Source organism: Amphibalanus amphitrite, unplaced genomic scaffold, assembly GCF_019059575.1.
Source record: "Amphibalanus amphitrite isolate SeventyFive unplaced genomic scaffold, NRLGWU_Aamphi_draft 000075F_arrow, whole genome shotgun sequence".
NCBI classification, from domain to species: Eukaryota; Metazoa; Arthropoda; class Thecostraca; order Balanomorpha; family Balanidae; genus Amphibalanus; species Amphibalanus amphitrite.
In genome coordinates this window covers 445,479-469,506 of record NW_024881571.1, presented here as the reverse complement: position 1 = coordinate 469,506, position 24,028 = coordinate 445,479, and the positions used below count along the sequence as shown (strand labels likewise).

The following is a 24,028-nucleotide window of genomic DNA, read 5'->3' as shown; positions in this document are numbered from 1 at the left end:
TCCGTTCGATTCTCTGCTGTGGAGATAAATGTGAGCGACCGTAGGCGCATGATGCATCTAAGGCATTCACCGTCCCATCAGTTTCCATCCTCAGGACAGTATCCACTTTTCCTCAAGCCTCTGTTCCGAGCTGGACAGTCGGTTTTATCCGACGAGGGTGTGGTACGAACAAAACGGTCCATATAGATTCACATGCCCCTTTTACACAATCATTTATTCTGACTCGCATGGTTTCGCTGACTACTGCCGCTACTAATATCAATGTCACCTGGTTACCCATGCAAGAACCACAACTCTTACACAGAAATATTAACCTCGGCGAGTGAGCACCACACACGAGTAATACACACAAGTTCGTCACGTTCTGCTCCTGCCTAAACCTTCGGTGTGCCTGACGACTGCACACTAGTTATATTGACATTTCCCGCTGAGATGGTCAAAAGAGCGAAAGTTACCCATGGGACAAAATGAGTCTTTTTGAGTCTTGAATACTGTAGGACAGAGATTCAATAACACCAACAAGAGCAACATTTTTTTCCGTATGAAAACGAAATGAAAGGGCATTTTAGCAAGCATCTTCAACGGTTTACTACATTGGTAGCTAACTACAACTTATTTACATCGACACAGATCAATCCTTATGTTTCTAATTTATAAGCTTACGAATCCCGCACTCCCTCAGACTCAGATATGTAAACCGATGGATGTCCCAACCCCGAGAAGCTTTTGAAGCATCCAAAAGAAACATTATCCCGTTTAGGAGAAACTTTTGATTAGCCTGAGAGCAACTGTGTGGTGAACAGGCAGCCTACAGTGCGAACAATGGCAACGTAACGGAACTGCTCTGGGAAGTCGTGGTCTGACCCGTGACCGGCTGTACCACTTGCACTCAGATTTGCAATAGTTAGTTGGTATCCTTAATTTAGAGAACTCATTACAGGGCCATAAAATATATAGAAGGGCTAAATATTATGGTACAGAGGCAAGGGATACGTGCTATAAAGACTTTAATCAGTTGACTACTAAAAAGCTCAGCTGACAGTGCAGTTATTTTTTCATATGAATTTGTCTCTTGCAATACTATCGGAACTCATTCGCTGCAGGGTTTAGATCTGAGTCTATCACAAGTGACATCACCTTTTGGCGCGAACGCGTGAGTAACTTGAGCTGGCCGTCTAAACGCGCGCTCGTCGCACTGTCTCTACACTGGTGACCTGCGCCACGCCTCGGTCGGCTCCCGTTTCGGCGCAGTCACAACCAGGGATGCGGAGCCGGAGCCGGAGTCGGAGCCGGAGCCGCCGGAGCCGGCATATTTTGCCCGGAGCCGGAGCCGGAGCCGGAGCCGTGAAACAATATAGCCCGGAGCCGGAGCCGGAGCCGGAGCCGCCAAAAAAGGGGGCGACTCCGGCTCCTTTTTATTTTTTGAAGAGGAAAAAAAATAATTGACCTAGCTCGGTTTGACAGTACAAGGCAGTAAAACATATGGTACTTTACTTACGTCATGGGCCATCAACTGAATGAAAAAAAGCCGAATATCCCCAGTATCCCACTGTACGCAATCAACTTCTTGTCTGCTCCTCCCCCCCCCCCCCCCACGTCTACTGCATCCCCAGAACATGAGGACCGGTCATCAAGTGACGGCCATTGTTTTCAAGCCAGTGCAGTGGACTGCGACTCCCAGCACCGTCTCTTCCCCTCCCCCCACCCCCAACCCCCCCCCCCCCCACTCCCACCCCCCAATGCAGCCGAGACTGGTGTCAGCTTACGATGGTTCAGTGAACTCCAATTCGCGGCGACTGCGTTTCTAATGCCATCGCTTCCTAGTCCTTTGTTCTGCCAGTTCTCTCCGAGGTGCGTTTGCGCGGGGACGCGGTGAGCCGGTCATGGCAAAGAGTAACGCGTTTAACCAATCCAATTTTTCTTCCACCCGTATTTAATTGATTGCATAGAGGATGTACTGAGTCGGAGCCGGAGCCGCCGGAGCCGGAGCCGCCGGAGCCGGACCATTTTACTCGGAGCCGGAGCCGGAGCCGGAGCCGCCACAACATTTCACCCGGAGCCGGAGCCGGAGCCGGAGCCGATTTTTTTCTCCGGAGCCGGAGCCGGAGCCGGAGCCGTCTGAAATTTCCACGGCTCCGCATCCCTGGTCACAACTACTCCTCACACACGATAAGCATTGTCGGTCCATCTACCCGGCCGCTGTCATTGTCCACAATCGCAGCACACACCGAAAACGCTAGTTCCGAACCCGACGCGCGCACGAGGAAACGCTGCCAAAAATAGTTTGAGCTATACTTCGACATCACTATTCGCCCTGCCATATCGCCGGAGGCGGTCCGTGAGCTCGCGACCTGCCGTAACCCTGGCTTGCCGAGACTCCACCAGAGCCTCGGAGGCGCGAGGGTCCAGTTGGGCCTACCGCTGGAGCATCACCGACGGGACCCCGTTCCGGCGCCGCGCGCTGTCGCGTCCGGAAGCTCGTCATCTCACACAACCGGGCCCGATCTTGGCTCCGATAGTCAGTCTCATCGGCCGGCCGCGTCCGTCATCCACTGCTCCGTGACGGCCGGCATCGGAGCACGCCCGGCACAGAGAGACTACAGTGATTGCACCGGTCCCAGCCGCCGGCATGCGTCGTCACCAACGCACGCGACGCGACGCGATGTGTCTACGAGAGGGCGAGCCGGCGCGGCGTGCGGGCCGCCGCCGCCACCGAGTCACCCGCTAGGCGTCCACCACTTCCATCTGGAATTTGACGTCCTCCATGTTCTCCTCCGAGTTGTGCGGCGTGTCCGTGTACTCCCTCATCTGCGGCAGGCGGAGCGAAGGTTATATAGCGTCTGCCCTCTGAGCAGCTGACTGAAGAGCCGCACGAGGCAATAGTCGTCACTCGTGAACAATGTACGGGACTCGTGTTCAATGTGAGATCGGTTGGACTGATAACATGATGTTGAGTGCGAACTGCGAAGAGGATTCGTAGAAAGTAGGTATATTTATCGCTTACATCGAATAAAAGAGCCGTCTTTCTATCGTACCTATTGTATTGTAGATAAGAAAATGAGATAAGATCCTCAGTGAACATCATACCATCTAACTAGGTTATTAATTTTGCATAATTGACAGACTGCATCATCACTAACTTCAAAATCACATTAACTAGAGCAATCGAAAATGATACAATAAAAATGAGCGCAGCAAAGTTAATATTTCAGAGTGCAGTGGAAAGCTGAAGATACTCCTTGAAGACATCAAGGGATGGCAGGTATGGATGGATCATGGATGTGACATTTTTTTACATTGCTTTCAACCAAATCATAAGTTTTTTTTCAGACAGACTTCTAAAGAAGCAATGCAAGAGGCGCAAGAGCCAAGGGATGAGACTGATAAGTTTCAAAATGAATCTAACAGACGGAAAGAGAGGCATTTTCGCCAGAGACCGCGTAGTTTAAAATCAGGTGTAGGCTATTACTATACTATCCCCTATTAGTGGCAGGCTCCTGGCTACCCCCTATTAGTGGCAGGGGGGGGGGCTGTTTACGATCCCCCCTTGATATCTCGAGATCTAACGGGCCGATTTTCAAAATTCAAACGGCATTCGTCTCGATTTCGCTCAACGAGATCTACATTTCTAAAAAAAAATTAAAAAATGTCAATAGGGGGGTAGAGGGGGGTAAAAACGGGCAAATTGCAGATACATTTTAGACTGTTTATCACGGCCAGGTTTCTGAACCAATCTTAACACAACTTTTGCCGATCGATAGAGAATGAACCAGGAATTCACATGGATCCTAAAAATATGCATTTTCAAAAATCATAGGCGGATACAGATCATTGAGATTGGGGGTACACAAAAAGTATAGTAAATAAGGTTTTTGTTGGTACTGTTTCTAAAAAGGGTGGCAATGGTCTTGTTATGTTACAATTTTCTTATGAGAGAACGACTAAAATTGTATTGGTCATGCATAGGCGGTGTCAGGGCACCTATGTTGGGAGGTAAAAAATAACCCCCCTTTTTTGGACGCCTGGATCCGCCTATTATAGCAAAAACGTGTCAAAAGAGGATGCACAATAACTTTGTATATGTTATCACATGATACCTTTCATTCACTGTTCGTAAAACTGGTGCAGCATCGTGATCTTCGCCCAAATGACTCGCTTCACGAATAGGACCCCCATTTCCCAGTGCTCTGGAGCCGCCCCTGGTAAAGTTATGAACTTGAAATTTTCAGGGAATGTGCCCAATTTAGTTTTAGGAAAAGTCAGAAAATTTCAGCATCGTAGCTTCAGCGGTTTCGGAGATATTCCCGAAAAACCTGAGGGGTGGATAAAAACAACCCCCCCTGCCACTAATAGGGTTAAAGGGACACTCCCACCTTAACATTAGTTTTGATTTGAGATAGCCAAATTGGTGGCCATGGCCTGCAAATACCGGTTTGGGCACTCACAACATCGACAAATGCTTTAATTCGGAGATATGGAATTTCAAACTTGCAGTTTTCGGATTCTAAGGGGCTAGTGCATTGGTATGCCCCCTTAGAATTTGTGACGTCAGCGGAGATCTAACAATTTTTAAATCTTTTACTAAAACGTTTGGTAGCACGCGGTGGTATATGCTGCTTTGCGCGCAACAAATGCCGCACTTTCAAATAAAGTCGCTAGGAACAGCGGAGATCCCAAAAAGTAAACAAAAGTAAAAGTCTAATATCTTGAAAACCGGTGAATATTTTTCGATGAAATTTGGTAGATATTCGTTTTTGCTCTTTCTGAACCGAGTGACATCACTTTCATGCCAATTCATTAACTTTTTTGAAGGTGGGAGGGTCCCTTTAAACTCGTACAATTCCTGATCGCTGCATTATTCGGAGCCGTCTAAGATAAAGAAAGCCGGACCTAAAGCTCTTTAGGCATGATCACAGCGACCTTTACTGAAGTTGTTGTGACTTTTACCGCAGTCTAATTGACGCCATTCAGCAAGAGTTTGTCGAGCGCAAACATGTCGCAGAATCCGGGGCCTGTGATTCTGAGAAGTGTGACGGTGTCGTTGTCTGGTTGGCAGCTCCCGTCAGCCGGCGATGGCAGCCCCGGTTCAATCGACTTCCCGCGGCGCGGCAGCCCCGGGGCCATTGATCCCCGCTCGGGGGGACGCTGCAGCCCCTGACATGATCCGCCGCTGTGACCACGGACGGTCTCAGAGTCACTAGAAGCCGGTACCGGGACTACACTCACAGGACGGGGCGTCATAACGCTGAGCGGACCCGGACAGGGAGATTATACTGGGGAGTTCTCAGAGAAGGATCATTGTATTTTATAGTGATCGGGGCAGGTGGGCCGATGATCTGCTGTTATTCAAGTGTAGCGTTTTTGTTTTTTTTTTTCTCAAATAATAGTGATGAGGGTATTGAGTAGTATTGACTGTAAGGTAATAAGATTGATAACCGATTTCCTTGAGCATGTATAAATTGATGAAGTTCCGTTGACGTAAAATGAATAAAGGACAGTACCTTACCTAAATAACGAATCTTATGAGAACGGTTGTCGTGTATACTGTCTGGTGCACAGTGCACACTGAATAAGAAATCAACGTCTTGGCACACACACTTAATCGTAAAACTAATGCTACTCATGCAATGCATAACTGAACTAGCGCATGGAAATCAGTGGAAAGCGCAACTTAATATACCTACTCGTGGACCATGTGTATCTTAGTCAGCAGTTGGGATGTGATGGCTCAGTCCGAATACCTACAAGATGTCTAGCAGTGCGAGAGCATAAAACAAATTGTAAGGTAGCAGTCACATCGCACAGCCAGGCCACGACGATACACGATCTAAGCGGAACATGCGGCGTGAAAGACAAGCCATAATTGCGAGGACATGAACGGTCTGGACACTTACATGGGAAGTATCCTTGGGTCATACTGTTAGATAAAAGGTATAACCAGAAATTAGTCATCTTTTTACATTTCTAGTTGCCGATCGGCTTTACAATACAGTGAGATATTAAAACGAGAACTTAGATTAGCTGTTATAGCAAGCGGTTTAATATATCAATACATCACATGATATGAGCGCATATTTAGGTATTCCTATAGAGTATAAGAGATGACCGCATATAAACGGTTGACCTCGTTTGTAAGTAAATATTGGCTGTTATGTTTTTGGAAAACAGATTATTACCAATAAACGGTGAGTCATTTCAAGTGCCTAGAACTGCAGTTAATATTATTTGATTCGTACGCCTTAAATGTAGATAGCACGTTGCGTATGTAACGTGCTTATGTAAAACAAGGGACAGTTATGTTATGAGCATTCACTCCCGTGCTCTTTTTGTGCCCAGGTACCTACGGCAGATGGGTTTGAGTGGCCGCCCAGCACGCACTCTGGTGCGAGACAGCCAACAGGCGGGCGTGTTTGTGTACATATGAGTGATTAGTAACCACGCTGCTAACCACAGGTAACCAGTGGTTACTGGCCAGACGCCGTGTCGCAGTGCGGTGCTGGTCCGGCGTCAGTGAGCACACAGACACACGCAGTCCTACCCCTTCTCATGCATCTGACGACCGCTTTGACATGTCAGTCAGCTTGGTCCAAACGTACGACTGCGAGTCCTGTCTGGCCATCGGCTGGAAAACAGACAGCCAGCTAGAGCCGCCGTGGTGCAAACCGTACGCAAAGAAACCCATTTCCATCCAGTACTAGCAAACACGGACTTTCCACTTTATGAAAATGAATGTTTTAGTTTTTACAGGCCAAGTGCTGGAAAGATGCCTTAGCCATGATGCCTCCTGTCTAGGAAAATCGTATATAAATTGGGACATTTCTTGGCTATAGTGGAAGTCATTCAGGCGGTCGATAAAACACCATTTCTCATGATCAAGTAATGGAACGCCATGTGTCAAAAGCTAGTGAGATTTTACCGTAAGTACCTGATCTCAGCAGTCGCCAGGGATGGGCAAATCGTTTCAAAACAGTAGCGGACAGCATTCTGGGCGCCGCCACATCTGCACAAAAAGACTAACAGAGCTCCCTTTGGTCTCACAGCTTTTCTCCTTTTCCATTTCCCCTTTTTTACTCACGGGCCCACCCAGCACCGCACCGCACACTGGGTATGCACGCACACACATTGAGAAGGGGCCGGACAGCTAATCCTTTCGCTACTGCTCACGCACCTCTGCCTCGCGGACCATGCCGGTGGTGGAGGTGGTCGTGTCTATCCGTTTGATAGCCGCCTGGTGGATGTCCATGTCAACCTTGACGCACTGGAAGCGGCGCATCAGGAACACGATGGCGATGGGAGCGGTGCCGGCCAGCATTAGTAGCACAGCCACGGCCATCACGGCGGGCGGGTACTCGACCTTCTGGGGCTCCGCCTGAGGCCGGACAGAGAGGGACAAGGTCAGAGGTCATACTGACGTGCCATATCTCACAGGTGACACTGGTTACTTACCTCATCACGTTGATTGTTACGAGACAAGTTGTCAGAATTTCGTATTGCAGAACAATGCATGAATAATTGCTAAAAGTTATTCGGAAACCGTCTGTTAATTCAAACGTTACTTGACTTGAAACTCCTATCAAAACCAAAACGTCGTTTTAGCCGCTGCTGCTGTGAAAATCCCAGCTGTCTATTTTACGATTATATACTGCGAGCGTACCAGTGTGGAGTTCCATATGGTGTAGGTAGGCGGGTTCATAATCTGGGTCACGACGGTTGCCGAAAAGATGACGATGATGAGTATCGGCGCCACGAAACGCCAGCAGATCTGCCAGTACAGGCCCGGACGGCTGCCAGTCATGTTCTCGATGTCGTCACAGAACCTGCGCAACGAGAGGCGAGTTCGATGTTAGACGGGAAATGGTGTGATGAGCTGAGATTAAGTGAATGAAAAGTCACCAGAGCGATCGCTCTATGTGGCTAAAAGGTACCACTCACCTCACTACAACATTGAAATGACATCTACTTACATGAAACTCACTTGAAACTTTACTTTGTCATTCGAAATGTTTTTGTTTGGTAACGTGTCATGACAGTAAATTATTACGGATCGGTGTGCCACGCGTCACTCACTTTTCATAGCCATAAACGTAAGTAACGACGACGATCTCAAAGAAGCCGATGACGACGAGTCCATAGGTGCCGGCAAACGCGTCAAACATCTTCAGCCAGTACTCTCCAGCGCCGGTGCAGAACACGAGACCGATCAGGAACGACACAATGCACATGACACCTGAAAAATATACCAGACGCATGGCATATGCAAATCACCACACACTTATAAACCTGAAACGAATAAGACACCAATCACACCCATCAGGGACGAAATACATATGACGCCTGATCCTACGGAATGACTTCCGACACATGCAACTGACTCTATAACATAAATTAAACGTTAGAGAAATCTGCTGCGTTATTTTTCGTATTTACTGACCGGTGAGGACTTCCTTCCTGACGCGGATGTTCATGTCGAACATGTTGGTGATGACGCCCTCCATGGTGCCGAACTGGGAGCCCAGTCCGAGGGCCAGCAGCATCATGAAGAAGGCCACCGACCAGAAGTTGGAGCCGGGCAGCTCCACGATCGCCTGGGTGAACACGATGAACGCCAGACCGGTACCCTCGGCAGCCTGAGGGAGGTCAGGTCAGGTCATCTGTAAGGTCAGGTCGGGTCAGGTCAGGTCAGCCATCAGGGCAGGCCAGTCGCTAGATCAGATCAGGTAACTATGGCGGGAGATAAGCGTTCCATTTAGCGGCATGAGATAAAGCCCAATCACAGTTTTCCGGGAACACTGCTAATGACATATAAAAGAAATAGTTACTATGGACGTCAAACCCCTTGAGACCCCACTTTTTTGCGATAATTTTTAAATGCGTCAACTCTCGTTGACAATATTCTGGCAATGTGTGTTTCAGAACCTGCCGAAACTTTTATTACTAAGGTATTTTGACGCCAAACGATTATGAAAGGTACTTCTCATTCACTCGTAATGTTAAATTTCACGGAACGAATCTGCTGTTTGGGTAGAGGCTACGCGCTCATGGGGCGGAGCCACGTAATGACGTCAGCGCTAAGCTCCGCCCTACCCCTCCGGCGCTCCTTGCCCGGCGACCGGTCACTCGCGTCTCTCGCTCCATTCAGGCTTGATGGTGGGCGGTAGCTGGTAGCGGTATCGGGCGCTGGTAGATGGCATTTAGAGCAGATGGCGCTGGTGGCGGGGCTCGAGTATGGCCGAGCGCAAGCCTCTGCCCGGGCCTGAATTGACCTTAACATTACGAGTGAATGAGAAGTACCTTCCATAATCGTTTGGCGTCAAAATACCTTAGTAATAAAAGTTTCGGCAGGTTCTGAAACATGCATTGCCAGAATATTGTCAACGAAAGTTGACGCATTTAAAAATTATCGCAAAAAAGTGGGGTCTCAAGGGGTTTGACGTTCATAGTAGGTTCCTCCGATTTACAACTAAGCGCGCCTTTTACAAACGACATCAGTCGAGCTTGTTGATGGTTTCTATCACACAAAAATCCCTTTGCGCGGGTCAACAGGGCCGTAGCCTGCATCGATCCGCGATCCAGCTCGCCATCGCCTGCCCGACTGGGTTAGTGGGCCAGCGATTAGCTGGTTGCCGAGTGCCAACTCATAAACACGCCGATAGGCAGCCCTAAAGGACTCCGAAAACGGCGACAGAGGACCATTTAGACAACCTGAGATTTCTGCACAAGGTATCATCGTACAGAGATGTAGAAGGACATGAGGCACGCACTAGTGATTTCATAAAAGTTACACGGAAATTTTGTGAAGTAATTAGTAAGTGCAAGGTTTATCACGTCATCGCCGAAGTGCCCAATACTTCAGTGAAAAAGGAGCATATAAAAGGGAACTTTCCACTGAGATAATATTCATAACGAAACGTGTGTCTATTCCGCACCTGGTCAAGAGTCTTGGTGAGGTCGCAGTGCTGCAGGCCCATCTCCAGCTGAGTCTCGTTGGTGAAGTCGTGGTGCTGCAGCATGTCGGTGTACGCCTCAGCCGACATGTTGACAAAGAACTGCTCCGGGTACAGCACCGACAACTTGTCGACATTGCTGAGGCAGAGGTCAACGTGTGAGCGGTGTTTGCGTCGGCAAAAATAGGCCTGGACGCAATTCATATAACTACCGATCAGCAAGCATCAACTGGAAACCCTCAGACAACATACGATACACCGCAACTGGCCTCCATTACATCTCGGTGCCTCCAAAAGGTCACTGGCTCTAACGATATATTGCAGTTGGCGATTACAACAGAGAGCACTTTACCAAATTGCCCGTATACTCTCTGCCTGTCTGACTCACTGGGCGATGCACTTGTGGTAGTTCTGAACCGCCTTGTAGCCGAGCACGGCGAAAATGTCCACCGCTCCGAAGGTAGCCGTGAACACGGTGACGATGCACATGAAGACGGCGTCCTGTTTGCAGTTGTTGTTGACCGGGTTGTAGGAGGCGAAGGCGATCAGGGAGCCGAAGCCGACCGATAGCGAGTAGAACACCTGTGTGGCTGCGTCCATCCACACGGTCGGGTCGATCAGCTTCTCCATCTGTGACGACGGACGGGAGGGGGGGGGGGCAGTGGGAGGTTATTAGCTTGATGTTTAGTTAAAATAATTTGAGTATATACCGCTCCATCTGAGCTTTTGCTCCTTCCACTTTCTAATGCTTAACTACTGTCTAATGTCTATAGCTGTTATTGATGAAGCAAAACATACGGATGTCAAAATCCTTCCATCAAAAAAAAAAAAAAATCTAAACACTTCCTGCTTCCCTCACGGAAGGCCGAAATAACGCATAAAAATTATTTCAGGGACTGCTAACCCAATGACCGCGCGACGTATTTCTTACGCGTTGGATTACATTATCGAATGTAAATTTGTTCCCCCTCAACCGCATCTCATTCGACGCGCCGAGCACATGTTAGAAAAATCATTATTTTTTAATAGACTATGCATACTGAATCTCATGTTGATGTGGCTCTCGTCAATACAACGGATAAAATTTGCATTGCAATTTCCGGAGCGTGGTCCACGTTCTAAGCATGATTACTTTTCTAAGAAATTCGTCGTTCAAAACACGAATATTACTGCATAAGTAGTAAGTATGTACTCGTAAGTACATCCTCAGACCCATCTGGTCCCGACCCTTGCCATTTACTCACAATCTCTGCCTAGTTTCCGACCTCCAGTCAAGGCCGTTTTATCTAGACTACCAGGGAGCATCAGTCCATCTCCAAAGTTCCGCAAAGTTCAAAGCAGGCCGTCTGGGGTTCCACATAGACAGCCGTGCGCAGCGCTCAACTTTTGCGACTTGGCTGATGTCACCGCGCACCATCCGGCATCACTATTCCGTCGGCACATCACAACGGGAGAGTGGTGGGTACTATAGGCAGCGGGCGGAGCAGCGTGCGTACACAGGTCGCGATCAATGCTGCCACCGCCGTGAGTGGAGGCGTGCACCCGACTCACATGGGATCCGGGGGAGTTGTGAGAGTAATACTCGAGCTAGTAGAGGCGGAGGGAGGGAGGGCGAGGGGGGGGGGGTTGAAGGGCAACATCCGGGACAGGTTAGCAGGAAGTCGGTCGAACGATGTGGATTAGGAGGGGCGGGCGCGAGCTTGAATTTCGTGAGGTGACAGCCAAAACCTTCCGGAGAATGACACCTTCACGTGGATATGGTGGCTTACAAAGGTCGCATGACAAATCATAGCTATTAGCTACCATTTCCGCCTCGGGTGAAATAGCGAATAGCGATCCTTTCAGGATAAGTGGGTGCACAGATCCACTGTGCCGTTCGATGGGCACGTATCTCTAATCCAGGCCTGTCCGCTTGCCGGGCAGTGTGTCTGAGCGCTTTGGCAGTGTGCTCAGGCGGCGTGGCAGGCCGGTCGGCCGCCGGTGACACTCGCGTCGCTGGCATGACGCCGGTAAATATAGCCCCGCGCCAGACACGTGCCTCTTCGTGTACCCACACGGTCAGCAGAGGGCGCCGTCGCGCCGGCCGAGAGGAGTTTTGGGGCGGTTTTTGTGATGGTTCGTCCGCCACCGGCTGCCAGAGACAGTCCCTGAGGTGCCAGGATGACAGGGACAGGGCGGTTTTTCAGTGGCCGTCAGAGGTCAGGACTCATGAGCTTCTACCGAAAGCTGACGATTTGCAGTCATGAGCAGATAACTATTCCACGCTTGTAACTCAATCACACATGTCATGGTTGCCAGAGGACCGAGGTGATTGCTTTTTGTTCGTTTACGTTACCTTTGGTGTGAAGAGGTGTTTGAGTCCGACACCAGCTCCGGGCAGTGTCACAGCTCTCCCGAAGAAGATGATCAGGATCAGGTACGGGAACAGAGCCGTGAAGTAGACAACCTGAAAATGGCACCGCAGGAGTTTTCGTAATCGTGCAGTTCCGGGACTACACGAAATCATACGATAAGAGAACCTAGGGCATTATGAGGTAACGTAGAGACATTCCATGGTATAAACCGATAGCTCGAATGTTTATGGCTATGAAAACTATAGTACGGAAGTTACATATAGCCTCTGATACCGTTTACTGTAAGGGTATTTAATGAATGCTATAGCGTAACGAAAGGTAACACTTTGATATAACGTAACATAGACCTCTGTACACCTACACCTGACGTACAGAGGTCTATGAACGTAACTTTTACTTTATCAATATAATGCAATCAGTGAATGTGAGCAAGAGACACGGTCCACTTTGATGTTCCAGCATTACTTTCCGCTGATCCGACCATCAGCAAACCATGCCAGCATTCCTTTCTTATTATAGGCTTTTCAAAAATGATAAATATTTTTTACATATGCTTTATACCCGACCGACTCACCTTTCCCGAGGACTGGATACCACGCATGATGCAGGCATAGACGAGCACCCAGGAGAGCAGCAGGCAGAGCGCCATCCACCATTTGATGCCCTCGGGCTCATCGATGGCCGACGAGGCGTCCAGGGCGTTGCGGTACCAGAAGAAGGCCGTCTCGGAGGACATTTCGCACTCGGGCACCACGGTGCCGTTCGGACCCGTGGTGGGACAGAAGGCGTACGGCAGCGGGCTCTGGTAACGACAGATGGGCGGGTAATGAGATAGCGAGTCGGGAAATAGGTACGTGAGGGTGGTCGTAGGGAGTAGGGACAGTGCAGGTCATGCGATCATTCATCGTATAGAAGACGGGCAATTGTATTCAGTTGGATAACATTTTGTTTTGCATGTGTTGAATATTATCAGCAGTAAACATATCGAATAAAAGCAATGAATTTGACCTTCTGCAAAAAAGCAGCTAAAACGCTTTATGACCTTTTTCAAATTCAAAGTTACCCCATTGTCTAGCTTGAGAGCTAGGATGCTAATGATATTTCACAAATTATTTGGTAGACTCATTCAATGCGACCGGAAGCCCAAAACCAACCGGTGGAATGTGCCGGCATGTTCTGCGTGACCTACAATGCACTTACTCCAAATAGTTTATAAATCGTCTCAATAGTCAAGTGCCATTTGGTCATGAGACTTACTGTATCTGCAAACCATGTTAGGAATTGCAGAACGTTTCAATGATTATACTAAAGCAAACATGAACATCTGGACCACTTCAGTGCTACCATATACATAATTTGACGTTTTCTGTGACTGCAGTAACGTAAGGTTAGACACGTGATGGCTTGGTCCAGTGACAAGCGCATACACATTATCAAATAAACATGCATTATTCCCCACAATCTTAAAATTCCAGTCGCTTCGCATGTCGACTTCAGCTTCGCTATCGGAGCTACATACATGCAGGTGGCAGAGTTTGACCGACGCGTTTTGCTGCTGAAGTAGGTGTTCTCGAAAAATGAATTGACAAATACATTTGGATTTATTCGGATGTTTAATTGTTCAAAGAAGGCATTAAATACAACAATAATGTATTTATCAGCAATGTGTTATGCTTTTCTTCCAAAAATCCCTTCTATGACGCTGCCGACGTACCGTGAACGAGTTGAAGAAGTAGTAGAAGCACCAGGCGATGATCATGTTATAGTAGAGGCCGACCATGAAGGAGACGATGGTGGCGGCCACACCGATGCCGGCCGTCCACGGGTGGATGATGTTCCAGACTCCGAGCGAGCCCTGCCGCAGCCGCTGGCCGATTCCGAGCTCCACGAGGAACAGCGGCGCGCCCTCCAGAACCATCATCAGCACGTACGGGATCAGGAACGCGCCTGTCGGACACCACAGACGAAAGCTGAGTATCACAGGTAAGGATTAGCACCTGAGTAATAGGATTGGTGAGATTTATGTGGTAATACAGCAGTGGCAGTGGACACGAGTGGTCCTCAGGCACTGCATTTGTGCATGTAAATATGCTAAAATAATGAAAAGAACATCAGCACTACAGCATTTATCACAGTTTCGATCATCTTATTGTTTCAAACCGCCTAGCCTCTGTGATCTGACAGCTGTTCGCATTAAGTGCCAAAACATACCAGTCAAATCAGGCTCGCTGGGGAAGGGGATGGAGGTATCAGGGAGGGTACAGCTGTGTGAGGGTGTGAGTCACGTAGACCGTCGGCGAGGGTGATGTGCGGATCGATAACAGAGTACCGGTGGGAGCCACTGCCCGCTATATTCAGGGAGGACAATGGGAACATCAAAAGTCGACAGCGTACGCGCAGGTGAACATCAACCAACCGATAGCATTGTATAGACAAAAATGTCAGATGGGTTAACACCGATCTTCCTTGTCTTCCATGAATCATGGCAAAGTGCAATTAAAAAATGATGTTCCACGGCTGATCTATGACGGCTAAGTAGTTCACTGTAAACTTTTAACACTGTTAGGAGCGTAAAGTTCCATCCGGTAATCCAGCTTATATGAGAAAGGCGATGCTGTTACTGACGTTAAAAAATAAACCAGTTAAAACTATCCTGATGTTGACATAAATACAGGAGCGCTTATGCCTGAACTATTTGCCCTTATGCTTAAACGTAGCTCTAAATTGAAAGACCATAACTACTTCCATGGTAACAAGTGGCATATCGCCACATGTTGTTCGACCTTCAGGGTGCAAAGAGGCTGCCAGAGGGATGCCGAATCGAGTCCAACTGACTGACTGGTATTTTTAACCGGGGTGCTGGCTCCAGATCAACGATAATAGAGAAGAAGTTGGGCCCCCGACTCGGCTATCCTCCCTCACATCTGCAGTCGTTTTTGCTATGGTAAGCCGCCGAGCAGTGCTGCAATGGTGTACCAACGTCTAAAGAGGTGCCAACGCCAGCAAGCACTAACTGATGGTCAGCAATTATCGGGCTGGCTGAACTGGCATGTCGAATATTCCATGAACATGATAAAACGCAGTGCAGCTAACTATGTCCATCGGCATGAAATTATTATTATGATAATCGCGCGTGTATATAGACGTATGCGTATGAAATGGAATGCATATTTTATAATTGTGACCAATAAACACAAAATGGCGCATATTTGGCGGTGTCCAGTTGCAAAAATAAAAATATGCAGCTGCAATGTTGTCGTTATCCATACACTCAAAACTTTTTTACTACCTCCTGGAGGGTTCATTTTCATCAAACCCGCAAGATAAGAGTATATTGAAAGGGTAACTCGCTGCAACCATTATGTGCATAGTAACGGCACGTGGTTAATATGAACTTATTCGCCAGCGAAGAGTATTATTACCATGTAAATATCAATATTACTCTCGCGATCCAGAACATCATGAAAACTCTTTCCTTCTGGGTATCGTGACTCGTGTACAGATAGTCGTTTCATGCGTGGATCTTGTTTACCCTCGTGAAGATGATATTTGAAATGGAACCAATCAGCCAATCAGAAACGAGATCGGCCGTTTGCGGTTTGAAGGCCGCGCGCATCTGTCAGTTTTCGGCCGTTGGTCTCCGAGAGAGGATGTGTGCAGTGTCGGTGCCGCGCGGCGTGGCCGTTGGTGATTGTGCTTGTGTGCTGTTCATCACCTATAGAGCCTCTGTGGACATTTTGTTGTAAGTACCGATGTGCTAGAGCATTGCGTGCCGTTGAGTGGTGCTAATTTGACCTGGTTAACAGGACCCCGTGCACGGCCACGTGGCCTAGTGTTGTGAGTACGTACATTAATTTTGTTGTGATACTACAAGTTTATGCATTTTGTTGGTGACTTTGAAAAAGACTTGTATTGTAGTGATCCAGTCTCATTATCTCACGCAGACGGGCGACCACCCAGGAACGCCGTCGCTCACTTCAAATATTGTGCGCTGTGCCTTATCCAATATGAGGGCGCTGAATGTCTTGTAGGTATCCATATTCAAATTGCATTCAAGTTGTATCGTGGTGTTTATTTATCGCTTATGCATTGCTGAACGCTTTGTATAAATTCGTATGAATAAGTGAAGAGTCTCACAATGTTCATGGCTGGTGTGCCCCTCGTATTGTTTGTACGGAAGCCAAATATACATTGTTTCTCTTGAAGCATGTTTTTTTAGTTGGTGAGCTCCGGTTAACAGAAGCTTCGTGAAGCTTCTAAAGGAAGCGTCTGTGAGTCTGTTACCATCCTCTGGGGGGTTTACACTAAAGGAAAGAGTAAACATTACCATGTGACAAAGGGTAGGCCAGAAGAATATACTCTCTGTAGGAGGGTAAAGCACAGAGAAGATGATGCGTTACTCCAAAGAAAAGAGTTCCGTTAAAGATTTACCCTTTCAAAGAGTGTAACCCAAAAAATGTTACACTCTAGACAAGAGTAAATCAAAAGAGTTTACCATTCAGAAGATGGTAAAAAACGTCTGTGTGTCATGTTACCCCTCCCTGGCGAATTTACTCTTCATGAAAGAGTAAAATTTACCATCTGGAAGGTGGTAAAAAACGTCTGTGTGTCAAGCTACCATGCTATGGCGGGTTTACCCTTCAGGAAATGGTAAAAAAAGTTTTCAGTGTATGCAGCTGCTACAGCTACAAAAAGGATGACTAATATAGCCCTGAATTATGGCAGTTTTTCTATGACATTGCACTGATAGCCAGTGTAGATCGTGCGCATTGTTCCCAGGCTGTCCTGCGTGTCACCCACCGATCCCGTCCGTTTACGGCGCGGCGCGGCCCGGTTACCGGCATGCTGTCCCGCCGTGCTAGTGCGTGTTGCGGCACAGCCTACCTTTCAGGCGCGCGCCGTGCGGAAAGGCATGGAGCGTTATGCCTAACAGCGCGAGTTCACACAATGCACTGCATTTTGTGGGTGCTTGGGGGACCGTCACTGCCTGGTGCACCTCATTTCTTGCCACAAACCAATGTTACTCATTATGTTTGCCGGAAAATATCAACTTACTGTAATCAACATGCCACCATACTATCAACAAAACCTAACTAGCAGTCAGAACCGACAAGCATTTCTGTGGTGACACCCGCATGTGGGATAATGCAAAGGTCGACTCGACTCCGGCTGGGTCCGGTTCCATCCAGCTCCTAAGAAGCGTCATGTGTTATCTGAGAGAGGAGACGTGAGACGGCCACGGCAGATAATGCATCGGGATCAGAGTTGCTTCCACGTAAAGCTCCGTGCAGGATACCAGGCGAAACCAGTGGTGACTACTGACTAGTAACTACGCTAGCGGGGCTGTGGGTCTGATCCCCAGCAAAGCTCCGGACAACACCGGTCCAGTCTGCTTCTGAAGCTCGGTTCCCACCTCAGCCAGACACGAGATCACTCAGAAATCACCATCGGATCTTGTATCCGGATATACCGAGTACGGATACAGTTGGAGTATCGACTCAGCAGTATCAGATATACGGTACCAATCTCCGATCAGCAGCCATGCATCAACGGCAGGAGACGCTTAGAAATTAGAATTCGGCCCAACTACAGCTCTGGTGTCAGTCAAATTTGCAGCCACTGGCTGCACTTGACCGTACTAGACCTGTAGGTCTAGTACGACCACGAGTAGGGCCTAAAAACGACCGCAAATACTGCCGTATAGTGAGACCCTAAGTACGACCCCCCCCCCAAGCACGGCCCTATTACACCCAGGAATGCGGCTGTCGGCTGCCTGGGATGCGGCCCGTCCGACCTCTCTGCAATGTTTACCCAAACTGACCGCCCCCGGCGTGTCTGCTCGATAGCAGAGTCTGCCAACGGGGACCGATCTGGACGGTCGGACGGGCCGCTGAGGGCACGCTGCAGCTCCACAGTCCAGCACGCCCGGGTGGCACGCGCGAGCCGTCTGCGAGGTCGTCTGGGACGCGGCCTTGCAGTAAAGTACACGCATATTGCCGATTATCTTGTCACTATCATAACCAGAACGACCTGTTCATGTAACTCAAGCTTGTCGACCATGAGAATGATATCAAATTGCGACAATATTCTAAACACTGGGCGTCGCTGGCTGGCCATGGGATTCAACGGTCACGCTGTTGAGCTCATGTGCTCCACGAGGCGCCCCGGAGGGTTTACAGGCGTGCCGGCCGGGCAGCAGGCCAGCCACTGGCCGTGGGCCAGCTCCCGGGCGGCGTGGTGCGGTCTCACACGCCTGCTGCCGCGAATCTCGGCCAGGTCAGCATTGTGCTCGGTGGCTCACCGGTGCAGACCAGCCACCACAGGCCGGTGGGAGCCCTGAGTCCAACGGCCTATCCCTCCGCGCCGAAGGCTCGTGACCCTTCGAGAGGGGTCACGTGATGAACTATAATCATTACCTCAAGGTACATGTGGATTAATGAATGTGAAGATGTTGTAATTAACCAAAGTTAAGTTAAAAACTTTTAAGATTAAAATCACAACGTTGATCATTAGATGATTGACTTAAACACAAACTTGCGGACATAACTGGTGACATGTAGTTACACTATCACTCGGTTAGATCACAAGAGGTAAAATTGTATCTTTCAATGCATGCTGACGATTGGCGAATTGAAACCTCAGCGTCTGTTGAGCTAACAACAGACGCTGAGTTGCGCTTGCTGAAATGTTGTGATGCATTCCGTGCTGCGATAAATGCCGACTTACAACAAGCCCATAACAAACTTACAAACAATTTTTGTCCATCTTTCCATATTCATATTCAATAAAAGTGTTTGTTGTCGTTGTTCCTGTTGTTGTATTTGTATCCACTGACTCGTCCCGCCAAGTACCGACCTGCCCCGCCCCTCTAATCTCAGTGCTCGGCCCAACTGGCTGCTGGCAACACACATGTGCCCCCCCCCCCCCCAGCCAGCAGAGGGCTAATGATGCCGTCTCTGAGTAGCGACTGGCAGAGACCCGTGATTGAGCTGGCGCCCAGCGCCCGCGCCCGAACAGCTCCGTTCCCCCTCCCAGAGGACACTGAAATATGCACAGCGGCGTGCATAAAACGAATCGGTGAATCATTTAGGGACTATCTCAGTCCACTACGGTTACCAAGTGCAACTAGGTTCTATATTATTCATACTAAATGCAGACTTGTGACAGCTCAAGAAAAAAGTGAGCTCGCTCAGCTCAATTCCGTTTTATCCGCTCCCGCTCAGCTCCCGCTCAGTTAAACACGGCTCAGCTCAGCTCACGCTCCGCTCAAACCGGCTGTGCTCCGCTCACGCTCAGCTCAGCTCAGCTCAGTTTCCGCTCAGCTCAGCTCAGTTTCCGCTCAGCTCAGCTCAGCTCAGTTTCCGCTCAGCTCAGCTCAGCTCAACTCAGTTCCCGTTCAGCTCAGCTCAGTTTCCGCTCAATTCAGCTCAGCTCAGTTTCCGCTCAGTTAAATTCACGCTTAGATCGTTCAGTCGTTCTTTTTAAATCGGACATGCTTAACCCTCGCCCGTATAGGGGGGGGGGGTCGAACGGACCCCCCTCTGTTTTTCGCAAATAACTCGCGTAAAAAACGGCCGATCGCGACGAAACTGTCAGTACCCTCGCGATAATCAATTTTACACATATCCTGAAAATTTCATGACCCTGACCCTAATGACCTTTGACCTGTGACCTACTTTTCGAGACCATGTTTGGCCGGAATCGCGATTCGGCGTATGTCGGCTCGCATTAGCCGCGCGTTAGCAGTCTTTTTGTGGTTTCAAGCGTTCAAACATGGCCGATATGATGTTGCTCCCATGCATTAGGGTGGGTGTCAAGGTCACCGGAAGGTCAGGTCAGGTCATTGACCTTTGATGACCTCGGTTCACTTTTTCGAGTTTTACATGTTTCTAGGCTAGTTTTTGGAGCTGAATTCGAATTTAGCAACCATTTGAACATTTACGAAGCAGTTTTGGTGCCTTCGTAACATGTTACGAAGCTGTCAGAGGCTACTACGAATACCCGGCAAAATCCTTACTGGTTGACCTGACCTGACCCGACCTCAATGCATAAAGACATCATCAGTGATCATAACTAACATGATATTCGTGATCAGCACCCCGAAAAACCCCATAGCAGCCACGTTTTACGACGTTCTAACAGGTCCCGATTTTCCCGACTTTTGGGTCATTGACCTGACCTGGAAGGTCAACCGATAACCTAGGACCTTAAAATTGGGTATCATCGGCTTCCTCTCGTCGCGGGCAGCACGCTCGTTTTTTCCGCGAAGCTCTAGCTCGATCAGGGGCGAAACGGCAAGGGGGGTCCAACGGACCCCCCCCCCCTTATACGTTCGTGGCTGGAAAAACACCAATACGGGCGAGGGTTAAAAAACAGACCAACTCTTGGCTCATAAGTAAGTCTCCTCTAACAAGGGGCGAGGCAACTTACACAATGGGCAAAAGAGATAAGCTCATTAAGACCTTGAGACTTTGCGAGTCGTGCGTCTACTTGGACTCAGACTATAGTTACATGAAATGGACTGTTCTTGGCAGTGTTATCACATGTTATCAGAGTGTGCACCCGCGATGTTAACATAACATATAAGTTCAAAATATACGAACGAAAAAAGTCTGGACGAAAAAGTTTACAGACGAAAAAATGTACAGACGAAAAAATGCCAGACGAAGAAAAGTCGGACGAAAATCTGCGGACGAAAATCTGCTAGACGAAATAAACGCCATGGAATCATCTCAACTAGGCTGTGTTTCACGGCCGAGAGCAGCACGCCCACGCCGCCATCCGCTCTTGGCACCCTGCCAGGAGCTGACGTTACATTTTGGGGTAGTGTTGGAACTTGGAGATAAGAGTTTGTTTATATCTCCATGGTAACCCCATTTGACACGTGTGATAGCAGCGTGCTGTTATCAGTGAAACCAACACCACCCTGATCTCAACCAAGGCAATGTCAACACAATTAGAATTCATAGTCGGCGTGTGAATAAGGGAGCTTTTCCCATATTATGGACATCAGAAGGTGAGAGTTCCAGTTAGCGCCTCTGCCCCACCCCACTTTCAATAGGATATGGTTGCTTAGCCCACATTCAACCAACGAAGAGGAACATTATTTGCTAATTCCTAATTGTAAATATTTTATGCAGAGGTAAGAACCCTTATTGATAAAATTGATTTAAATAACTGCTTAAATAACAAGGTGAAGAATGCTGAATTGTACATTGCGGAGCAGAGTGTCAAGGCGAAGCATCAAAGCCTGAGGCAGTAGGTATTCATCTTGCAGTCAGACTTGAAACTTGAGACTGGCTGTATTAGCCTGTAAATTGGCCAAGACCCTGGTCTTCCAATTTCCATGCAATATGGATGAAATAAATTAAGCTTGATTAGTGATTAATATTGATTTCTTTAGAGTTTTGATATTTTTAAGTGCGATCACGAAGGCAGTGTAATTGCTCACTCCATAGCTAGCTCATAGCTGAAGCATCAAATCCTGAGTTAATTTCCAAGCATGAACTGAAAAGAATTAGAACTGGATCAGCTCAGCTCAGCTAAATCAGCTCAGCTCAATCAGCTCAGCTCAGCTCGCTCAGCTCAGCTCAGCTCAATCAGCTCAGCTCAGCTCAATCAGCTCAGCTCAGCTCAGTCAGCTCAGCTCAGCTCAGCTCAGCTCAGCTCAGCTCAGCTCGCTCAGCTCAATCAGCTCAGCTCAGCTCGCTCAGCTCAGCTCAGCTCAGCTCAGCTCAAGCTCATTCAGCTCAGCTCAGCTCAAGCTCATTCAGCTCAGCTCAGACAGCAGCTCAGCTCAATGCATTACTGAGCCGGCTCAGCTCACAGCTCAACAATTTGGCAAAATGTTGAGCCGGCTCATGAGCTGAGCGGATTTTTGAGCCGGCTCAACTGAGCTGATCACAAGTCTGACTAAATGCAACTATTTGAGCCCGGTAAAGAAATTCGCAGAATTTTCTACGGACCAAAAAACCATAGATAATAGATTCGTGTCATTTATGCAAAAAAAAAAAAAAAAACGCATCCCCGTCGGTGACGCGCAATATCAAGCTTCGCAAGATGCTTCCTAAGTTCAAACGCACTACACCTGTGTTGATATATGAGTTAAAATCTGAGTTTCCAATGCCGGACCATACAACTGGCATCATGAATGTATTCTTCCGGGTGTTGCCCTGTCGTCATCAAGCCAGCAGCGCTGGCTGGGAGATAAACTGCCGCTCAGCGGTTAGGTCAGGGGGACGCTCACCGGAAGAGGGGCGTCCTTCTGTCAGACTGGGCGGGGGGGGGGGATCGGGTGGCCCGGGTCCGCTCCAGATCCCAGCGGGAGCCGCCCCCAGTCCCGACCCAGTGGGGAGGGGGGAGGGATTCAGTGTACTGAAGAGACCATCGAGGTGTCCTGTCAGAGTCAGGATTGGTTCGTAAAATGGGGTAATCATGGGCCGGAGGAGGGCTGCCTGTAGCATAAATCGTACTCTCAAGCAGGAATCGCCAGCTAAGATGTTATAGGAATTGTTTTAGAGATCTAGTTTCAGGATTGCTTGCCGCAGTTGAAAGTTATAAAAGTTAGACCAGCTTTATCCGTTCATGAACTTAAAATGGTCAAAGTGAAGAAAGCGAGGAAAGAAAAAATGAGTTCAAAAGAATGAGTAGAAATGAGTTGCAGAATGAAAGAAAAGAATGACTTCAAATAGTGAATAAAATGCAAATTAAATTTACTTATTATTCGAGCTGAACTTTTGGTGAATACAGCTTCAAATCAGTAGACATCGATTTGCCACCTCGAAATGTTAGTGAAATAACAAAGATAGGTAGTAGCCGTTTTCACGACGGCCGTCTGGTACACATTTGGTGCACATCTGGTACAGATTAGGTGCAGATTTGGTCAAATCAGGTTCAGTGTGTCTCTTAGCAGCTATCAGTTAGGGTTGCACTAATTGATTATATGCCTGCTTTGTTATATTATCAGAGAGCATCATGGATTAAACTGAAATAAATTCATAAAATGAAGATATTTGCTGTAATAGAAATTAGGTGCGGATTTGGTCAAATCAGGGGCATTCGCCGGATAGCCCGTCGTGAAAACGGCTAATATTAACTAGAAAATGGAAACTTGCAGAACAAACATGTCAATACTTGAATAAATCTACGAAAATGCATACAGATAATTGCATTCAGCCCATCAGTCAACCGGACTCGGTGGCGTAGACCAAGCGTGCCTATAAATAGCCACGTCACATGGGGCGTGAACTGATCGATGAACATACTTACCTCCTCCATCCTGCTGCACCAGGTAGGGGAAGCGCCACACATTTCCGAGGCCGACAGACAGCGACACGCAGCTCAGCATGAACTGCCACTTGTTGCCCCAGGCGGCACGCTCCGGCACCGCCTTGACCTCGACATCACCGTTCTCGTCGACATTGAGGGGCGCAAACTCCACCTCTCTGTCCTCGATTCCGGCGAACGTCGTCTTGCGCTCCTTCTCCGGCATGGTGGTACGGCTGGGGACGCCTGCACGTCCACTCTCTGCGGCCGACGCTCGGCTCGCTACTGAGTGAAATTGGAGCCGCCGCCGCCGCGCCGACTCTGACCGACCGAGCAGCGCACGCGCCGTCGTGCGCGAGCGACCGGCGCGGCGGCGCGGTACAATAGTGGGGACGTGCGACCGTGCCGTACTTCTGAATGAATAGCAGGAAGTGCCATCAATCAGGTCACGATATGTTACCCACC

General features: G+C 48.5%; 1 protein-coding gene across 3 annotated transcripts; it reads right to left on the bottom strand.

Moving 5' to 3' along the window:
* Positions 1-196: 196 nt before the first annotated feature.
* LOC122379290 (sodium-dependent neutral amino acid transporter B(0)AT3-like) lies at positions 197-23,926 on the bottom strand. Of its 3 annotated transcripts, none has more exons than XM_043361346.1 (13): positions 23,567-23,926; positions 14,013-14,245; positions 12,873-13,100; positions 12,280-12,390; positions 10,333-10,574; positions 9,927-10,083; positions 8,432-8,627; positions 8,068-8,227; positions 7,655-7,817; positions 7,169-7,369; positions 6,539-6,622; positions 2,155-2,808; positions 197-1,258 (listed from the first exon to the last, which is right to left on the bottom strand). In XM_043361346.1, the coding sequence occupies exons 1-11, from the start codon at positions 23,787-23,789 to the stop codon at positions 6,545-6,547; spliced, it is 1,992 nt and encodes a 663-aa protein (XP_043217281.1). In that variant the 5' UTR covers positions 23,790-23,926; the 3' UTR covers positions 197-1,258; positions 2,155-2,808; positions 6,539-6,544. The 3 variants fall into 3 exon arrangements, with proteins under 3 accessions (XP_043217281.1, XP_043217280.1, XP_043217279.1); XM_043361345.1 differs by having other exon boundaries at positions 6,449-6,622; positions 23,567-23,866; XM_043361344.1 differs by lacking the exon at positions 6,539-6,622 and having other exon boundaries at positions 23,567-23,904.
* Positions 23,927-24,028: the final 102 nt, after the last annotated feature.

Coding starts and splice junctions, on each gene's coding strand:
- LOC122379290 (XM_043361344.1), bottom strand. CDS start 23,789: ATGCCGGAGAAGGAGCGCAAGACGACGTTCGCCGGAATCGAGGACAGA. Junction 7,818..8,067: donor TACGTTTATGGCTATGAAAA/GTGAGTGACGCG, acceptor CTCGTTGCGCAG/GTTCTGTGACGACATCGAGA. Junction 7,370..7,654: donor CCATATGGAACTCCACACTG/GTACGCTCGCAG, acceptor GTCCGGCCTCAG/GCGGAGCCCCAGAAGGTCGA.